This window comes from Oryzias latipes, chromosome 6 (genome assembly GCF_053564925.1).
Source record: "Oryzias latipes strain Hd-rR chromosome 6, Olatipes_Hd-rR_3.1".
Taxonomy (NCBI): Eukaryota; Metazoa; Chordata; class Actinopteri; order Beloniformes; family Adrianichthyidae; genus Oryzias; species Oryzias latipes.
Genome location: NC_136242.1, coordinates 3,843,444 through 3,851,881, shown reverse-complemented (window position 1 = coordinate 3,851,881; position 8,438 = coordinate 3,843,444). Strand labels below are relative to the sequence as shown.

General features: G+C 45.7%; 1 protein-coding gene across 1 annotated transcript; it reads left to right on the top strand.

The window, feature by feature from the left end:
- Positions 1–230: 230 nt before the first annotated feature.
- dusp6 (dual specificity phosphatase 6) lies at positions 231–4,473 on the top strand. The gene is made up of 3 exons (XM_004086236.5): positions 231–1,194; positions 1,389–1,826; positions 2,918–4,473. The coding sequence occupies exons 1-3, from the start codon at positions 792–794 to the stop codon at positions 3,229–3,231; spliced, it is 1,155 nt and encodes a 384-aa protein (XP_004086284.1). The 5' UTR covers positions 231–791; the 3' UTR covers positions 3,232–4,473.
- The last annotated feature ends 3,965 nt before the right edge of the window (positions 4,474–8,438 follow it).

Below are 8,438 nucleotides of genomic sequence, written 5' to 3'. Positions count from 1 at the left end.
CTGTCAGTCTGCCTCTTCCTTCCTTCTCCCTGCAGTTCTTCTGTTTGTTTGCACTCACTTGATCCGGAGCGGAAATTCCTCTCCGTTTTTGTGAATGACAAACTCATTTACAATTCATCAACACTAGCCGTTCCATCCGGCCCCCGTTTCCAAGGCGACCGCGGCTCGGGCTCCTCTGATTGGCTGTGGGGAAGGACCTGGCCAATCAAACGGCCTCCGTTCGGAGCCATTCAGCAGCCTGGCGCCGCGCAGAGCTCTTCCAGTCAGAGCCCGCTGTGCGTCTGATCATAGCGAGGAAAGGAGCGAAGGGTGGGGGAAGCAGACTGCAGCTGCAGACACCGACACCCGCACGGGACCCGCATCCACCGACCTCCTCCGTTGTTTTCACTTTGGATCTCTAGGAGCAGAAGGAGACGGTTAGGCGGTGGGATAGCTGCTGCGCTCGGATCCTGGTTATATAAGAAACGAGGAAGCGCAGCGCCAGTGTGACTCATTGATAAATAACTCTCTGGGTCTTCAGGCAGATGCATGAATGAGCGTCAGTGCAGGTAGTCCGCAGTCTGGAAATCCGTAGGAGACCTGCAAGTTTACCAGCATTTTGCGTAAAAGCACAGGAAAATCGCGTTTTTTGTCACCAAAACGGGACCAGATTTTGCGTTTTGGCTTGAGAGAGTCGTGCTTCTGCGGGGGCCCTCCGCCAAAGAAAGACAGAGACAGAAAGTCGGGCTTTGCGCCTCAGCCAGGAAGCTCCCCCCTCAGTCTCTCCGAACATTTTGTACTCCTACTTCTCGATGCTCGACAAGATCAAGCCCGTCGTCCAGCTCGAATCGGTCATGGCGATCAGCAAGACGGTGGGCTGGCTCCGGGAGCAGCTGGAGACGCGCAGGGAGGCCCTGCTGGTGATGGACTGTCGGGCCCAGGAGCTCTACGAGTCGTCACACGTCGAGACGGCGATCAACGTGGCCATCCCGAGCCTCATGCTCCGCAGGCTCAAGAAGGGGAACCTGCCCGTGCGCTCGCTGCTTTCCAACGGGGAGGACCGGGACAAGTTCGTGCGGCGGTGCAAGACCGACACCATCGTGCTGTACGACGAGTACAGCAGGGAGTGGAACGAGAACGTGGACGGAGGGTCGGTGTTGGGTTTACTGCTGAGGAAGATGAAGGATGAAGGCTACAGGGCCTATTATTTGGAGGGTGAGTGTCTGCCATTCATAATATGTGTCGATCCATTCACAAGAATTAACGGAGAGCGCAGCACTCGTTCGCAATGCCGTGCGCAATCTCTTCGTTTGCATTCTGTTTACGCGCAGAGAGGAAGTCGTTCCAGTCTAGTGACAGGTCAGACTGCAGAACAGCCCAGCTCACATTTACTGGCTCTTCCTCTCCAGGTGGCTTCAGCAAATTCCAGGCCGAGTACCCGGCTCTGTGCGAAACCAACCTGGACGGCTCCCCCAACAACAGCAGCTCCCCCACAGCCCAAGTCCTGGGCCTCGGTGGGCTCCGGATCAGCTCCGACTCCTCCGACATCGAGTCAGACATCGACAGGGACCCCAGCAGCGCCACAGACTCAGACGGCAGCCCGCTGTCCAACCCGCAGCCCTCCTTCCCGGTGGAGATCCTGCCGCACCTGTACCTGGGCTGCGCCAAGGACTCCACCAACCTGGACGTGCTGGAGGAGTACGGCATCAAGTACATCCTCAACGTGACTCCGAACCTGCCCAATCTGTTTGAGAACGCCGGGGAGTTTAAGTACAAGCAGATCCCCATCTCGGACCACTGGAGCCAGAATCTGTCGCAGTTCTTTCCGGAGGCCATCAGCTTTATTGGTGAGTTATTCAGGGAAAAGGCGCACAGTGTTAACTCAGAAAGCTACCTTATTGACTTATTACTGTAGCCCTGCAGATGTCTTTTCTAACCCTTTGACGCAGGAATAATAAAAAAAAGGTTTTTACCTGTAAAATAAATTCGGCTCATTTGGGAGCAGAAGTGGTTTGATTCATATTTACACAAGAAGCCGTAACAAGACACCCCCTGTCTGTGAAACAGGAAAAGGAGATTATGAGACAATCGTGAATATTTGTAAAGGAAAAGATAGAACTTTAAACTATTGAAGGGCCATAATCTCATTACTGTGATATGTTGTCTGACTACCCAGGAAGTCCTTAGGTTCTTCCTGTGCCATTGAGATTAGATGAGGTGTCCCTGGCTGCGGTCTTATCACTCAATCATGCAGGGACACGCAGAGTGCGCAGATTAAGGCCATTGTGTTAGGGAACAGAACCACAAGACTGCCTCTTATGGCGCAATGCCCAAAATGCACAGTGTACAAACGATTTGGCATGAATGGAAGACATCCTGGTCTATCTCTTGTCCCGGAGCTTGTGTAATTGCAACACAAAGGGCGACGTTGAAACAGGAGAACAGGGGAGAGTGAGGGAGGCGGGGGTAATTTGAGCGCAACAGGAAGGAAGTGGTATTGAAAGTAATCTAGGACATGGTTTTGCCCCCCCCCCCCTTCCTCCTCCCCTTACATTACAAAAGGAGCCATTTACAGGGCCTGTTGACATCCTGTTCGCCTTGACAGGGTGCCCTCATGACTCCTGCATTTACACACCCAAATGGCACCATTGTCAGAGCAGCCCTGGCCAGCGGAAGAACGCTTTAATAGACTGTAATAGTCAATTTCCCAGAGGGCTACTCCAGGCCAGAAAAACAAGTCAGGGAAAAAAGTAGACTCTGTTTATGTGCAGTAGCTCATGTTCGAAAACCCCAACAGCTGGAAGATGAGATCTTTTTTGTTTCACTTTAAAGAGATGCGCAGATGTTTTTCCTAAGTGTGTCTAAAAGACTTCATAGAAAAAAAGAAACATGTTTTTGTGTGGAGTATTAAATAAAAATGTCTCTTTCTTGTCCTTAGATGAAGCTCGAGGCCAGAAGCGTGGAGTTCTGGTCCACTGCCTGGCTGGCATCAGTCGTTCAGTGACCGTGACTGTTGCCTACCTGATGCAGAAACTCAACCTGTCCATGAATGATGCTTACGACATCGTCAAGATGAAAAAGTCTAACATTTCACCCAACTTTAACTTCATGGGCCAGCTCCTGGACTTTGAGCGCACTTTGGGCCTTAAGAGTCCGTGCGACAACCGGATGGCTCCACCAAACCAGCAGCTCTACTTCACCACCCCGACCAACCACAACGTCTTTCACCTGGACCCCTTGCAGTCCACGTGAGGTCTGCCTCAGCCGGCCCTTTTGATCAGCGGAGGTTGGGAGTGCCTCCTGTTGAAGAAGTTGCAAAAGGTTTCTCTTTTTTTTTCCCCGTCGCCCTCTCTGCGACCTGGCTTCTGATGTTACTCATGCAGCTGGTTTGAGGCAACAGCTGCAGAGCGCAGTTACTCCAGGGCCAAAGCAGCCTGGCCAGAAAAACAGCAGCTGTTGACTCCATTTGGAGAGACAGTTGAAAAAACAGAATCATTTGGAGAGTCTTTAAACTTCCTGTCAATGCGGCTGAGGAATTCAAGATGATTTGATGGACAGTTGTATGTTAAGCTTCAGATTTCCTAGGCTGGTGTGCCAAAGAGACATGATTGTTCAAAGTGGACAGCAAATTGTTTTTGTATCCATGTTTTGGGGTCCTGCACTGCTCCCCCCATGACTTCAGGGTGCATCGTCTCCTTCATCTTCTGTGAAGACATGCCTGCGTGGGGTTAAAGCACCCTGAACTTTAGAAGGCACTCTGTCCACTGATCTCGATTTTACACTTGTGGACACTTTTCAAACATTTATACATTATGTATATATCTTAATATAAAAGACTACAAAAGCCTTGCTGTAGTATATACCCTCTGGAAATGGGTACTCATCACTCTTGTGTTTCATATTCTAATATGTAAGGAAACAATTGATTATTATCATTAAGGTAAATATGCCAAAACTCAGTAGGCTTGCTATGAAATGTGCAGAACTCTGCCAGCTTTTTCTGCACCCACCCTCTTATAAAAAAAGTCACCTTTGTTGTTTGCCTTACTTGCACCTACAAGGTTTGTGTTGCACATTAGCCTTCAGAGAAGTTTGCAAATATTTATTTACTTTTTTAAAGCTTACACCCTGATTTTCCTCAGACAACCAACCAAATCGTTTGTGGTTTTAATTGATCTGATCATAGGTTCATCTGTTCTTTATGCTAACTGTGCGTGGTCTCTGAGGGTTAATGTTGGTCTTCCAGACTTGTGTGCATGAATCAATACAGACACGTGGACAAAGCTGAGGGCTTTGCTTGCCTCGCTTCTTCAGGGAAAACTCTTTGAAATGCAGTTTGTTTTGTTAATATGAGAGTAATTGAAGTTGGGAGAATTGTCATTCCCCGTTCTACAAATAAGGTCTTTTTCATGATGCCCCCCCCTCCCCCCATACTCTTCTATTACGAATGTATAGAAAAGCTAAGTTATTAATAAATTGCTATTTTGTCTACAACTTTTGTTTCTTCGCTGTTTTCTTCTTCGGTGGACACACCTGCGGGTCTTCTGTCTGCTCCCGCAGTAGCACATTTATGTAAGTGTTTCCTCACTTACATAAGTGTGTTGACCAGCAGGCCCAGTCACGACAACAGAAACAGTTGCCATGAATCACAAGGCTCTTTCTCAGAGATCCTGCTTTCCATTAACCACGACTTTCTAGTTCAGAGGAAGTGGTCCTGTCATATGACACTTGTGTAACATAAACGTTGAACATTTTTTGTTCCGGCATAATCAGCCACGGCAAAAAGCCACACAGCAGGTGCAAAGTTAGAAGGTAAACAGCCAAACTGGTTTTCCAGGGCTGGTCCCACAGTGAGGGCTTGGAGTTTAAACCAAACACTCCTGTTTATCTTCTAAATGAGGAGCTTGTGCTGACAGAGGAAATGAGCGGAAGTAATCTAGACAACAGACAATGGTTTCTTGGATTCAGGGAATGGGGCATGGGCATAGAGTTTCTCCTCTGAGCAGCACATTACTTTAGTCCTCTACAATCTTCAGTACCCTGCTGGCTCCTGATGATTGTGTTTCTTGGTCTATGTGAAACGTTCATATACAAAATGAGACTCAAAATCCCATTTCAGTTAGAAGAGATGTTGGGAATGCCAGTACACTTTTATTGTACTACAAAAAATGTTCATGGATAAAAGTTTGTTTTGTGTAAACCCCCGAGTCTAGACGCTGATGGCGGTTAGAAGCCAGACTGTTCTAAAGCCTCTCTTCAGGTGGAGAACAGGGTGAAGGAGGGCTGGTGAACGGTCTAGAATGCAGAAAGAGACAACCATTCATGAATTTATAGGCAAAAATATAATTGTGATTGGCTGAGAAAAAAGAAGGTTTCTTATCTATTGAGGTAGGTCTTCCTTACTGCTTTACGACCAGTTGTCTTTTTTAAGACTTTTCTTTATGGTATCCAACGTTTTTGATCTGGCTGTATTTTTGCACATCTAAGCAAATCAGAGAAACAGATACTTTCCAGTATAGACGATTACTGTTATACTACGAATATTTAGGGAAGGACATTTTAGGTGCCATCCTGGCAATGCGTTAAGGACTACATGAAAGGTTTTTGCCTTTTTTGTGATTCTTATGAATGAAGCTCAGGGACAAAGTTTGACAAATTCACAGATTTTGCTGGGGAAATAATTTAATGACTGTCACCGCTATGAATTCATCAGGTAATCTCGTTATTGGACAACTTTTTCTTAACTCAATTGAGTATCTTAACTTGACCCTAATGAGGCATCAAGTCAGCATGATCATGTATTCAATTCAACATTTTTGGTCCAAATGTGGTTGTAACCCTTGTGCTATCCTAGGCACTTTAACTTTGGGAGTTGGGTCATCTAGACCCACTAGACAGTGCTCTGAACCTTTTTTCTTCAATGATTTGTGATCTTCACTGGTGTCCATGGATTACATGAAATCTTTCAACCTTTATCCACCTTTGTCATGGTAGGGAGAACACGTCAATGTAAGGGGGGGGGGGGGGGGGGGGGGGGTCATAGGATAGCACAAGGGTTAACATGGAAACAAAAAAAGTCTGGAAAAAACCCTTCACACTTTTGAACTTTGAGGCAGCTTGAGGGCACCCAAATGTTATTTTTTTTATATTTCCCACTCACACACACATTTGCACACTGATGGCAGCCCTGCTGGCGAACACTGGTGCCAAATTACAACCACTTGGAGAGTTTTGCCCAAGAACACAGGGCAAAACAGACAATGTGATTTTCTGGATTTTTCTTTCCCATTTTGTCTTTCATAGTTGAGGTATAGCTGTAATGAAAATTACAGGTCTCTCTCATCTTTTTAAGTGGGAGAACTTGCATAATTGGTGGCTGACTGAACACGGTTTTGCCCCACTGTGTAGCTGAACCTGGAGCCCTTTTATTCTTTGACAGGACCCCTGTGATGTCATGGCAGAAGAATGATAGACAGTTGGGGAACAGAATATGCGGCGTGACAAATGCTCTGGGGACTCTTGCAGCTATTCTTCCTGTCTGTAGCTTGGCCTTTTGTGGCTCTAGAGCCAAGGATTAAAGGGCAAAGGAAACTACTGGGGTTAATTTTAGTTCAGTATGTGGAGGATCTTGGCAGACCCTTTCAGTAACTTTATCATCATGGTGTTGCTGCTTTCACGGGGAGTGTGGGAACTAATTTGGCTGGATCACAGCACCAAGACATGGTGGACACAATGGCCCTGGATCGTCAGTCCTTAGGTGGATATGGGATGTCTGTGGGCAAAAAAATGGGCAAGCCTTTAAGCGGGCGCACAGGTGGCCGATTCAAAATATCAAAGTCGTAGACAGCTTGGTGAGCCAATAGAGCAAAAATGTGCAATTTTTCTTTATACATGTTTTTGAAAACATTAAACAACACTTTAGGGGGACGTAACCATATTGTACCAAGTTTTCACTTTTTAATCCCCCCCGAAATTCCTGCGCAGGCAGCCTGTTTGTACTCTACATGAGATAAGAGTGTGCTTTTTGTGTGCAGCCTGAAATTACGTAAATGAGACAGTGTAGTTTGTGTGTGTATCCTACAGGTGTCCTATGTGCACTTATACATTGTGCACATCCCGTGCGTGCAGCGTTTGCATGCAGTCAGTAGGGAGCCATTACTCGCACCTTACTAATGACTAGAGTGGGGTGTAAGGACACCAAATGACAGAATCACCCGTACATCATAAGGCCATGCAACTTACATAATCCTTAAGAATAGTTCATGATGCGCTTACCACACCCATGATAATGGTACATTCCCTTTTCATGATAGTCACAGTGAGGTGGCCGTACTGGGCTCAAGGGAACTCTAACACTCACCTTGTGTCTACGACCCTCCATGGGCCAATCCAAAAACCACAGAATCTGTACAGCTCAACCGTGTGACTAAAGCTTCACTAAGCAAGTGCCCAGCCACTTTGCTCCTGTGACTTTTATTTTTGAACACGCTTCAATATAAATATTAGCATTAGCGATCAATGCTGTCCTTAACTTCCTGTTTCGGCATTCACTCTGGAGTTTCCTCCTTATACTCCATATTCCCCTCTACATTACAATTACCTCATAAAAATTATTTTGATGCAATTGTAATCCAATTTTGTGCTTTTAGAGAATTATTGACATATTCAAATGTCCTTTTTTCACTCTTTAAAAAGTAGATGTACTTCTATTTTATTTGAATATGACTCAGACACTTGCAAAAAATAGCAGTCCCCAGTTGGAGCAGCCAAGTGCCAATATATGAGGGCCGAGCAGGAAAAGTAAACAAAACCAACTCTCGTGATAAACAGGCAACCAGGGCGGAGATGGTCAGGGAATCAGATGGTATGGACCAGCACAAGAGGAAGGCAGAGACAAGACTGAAATACAAACAGAACTGACAAGACACAGGGGAAAACGACCAGGAGACCAGGGAAGAAAATCTCAAAACTACTACATACAGGAAAGCTTCAAAATAAAACAGGAAACAGAACTCAAATCATGACAGAACAAAATAGAAGCAAAAACCAAGGCAAAAAACCCAAACCCTGAATATAGTAAGTAGACATCACTGACCGGAAGCTGAGGTATTGCGAAAAAAGTGTTTTGTCGTCCCCTGGCAACCCTAACGGCTACATACACAGTACATCTTCTGCGTTTTTTTTCTTCAATATTGTTAGAATTTTGATTCATTCATGAAATATATTGTAAACCCATTCCTCCGCACAGAGTGTATCTGTCTTAAATGAGTGCAACATAATCAACTTCTATTTCAAACCAATAAAATAAAACACATGGCAATTTAACAAAAAGGGGACAGTGTGACCCACTTTTGATTTCAAACATTTCTTCAAATCTTCAAATGCCCTGTCACAAAGCTTGACCGTTTCATTTGGTACTAACACCAATCCCACTTGGATGTATAATATTCCCGTCTTTG

Coding starts and splice junctions, on each gene's coding strand:
- dusp6 (XM_004086236.5), top strand. CDS start 792: ATGCTCGACAAGATCAAGCCCGTCGTCCAGCTCGAATCGGTCATGGCG. Junction 1,195..1,388: donor CAGGGCCTATTATTTGGAGG/GTGAGTGTCTGC, acceptor CTTCCTCTCCAG/GTGGCTTCAGCAAATTCCAG. Junction 1,827..2,917: donor GGAGGCCATCAGCTTTATTG/GTGAGTTATTCA, acceptor TCTTGTCCTTAG/ATGAAGCTCGAGGCCAGAAG.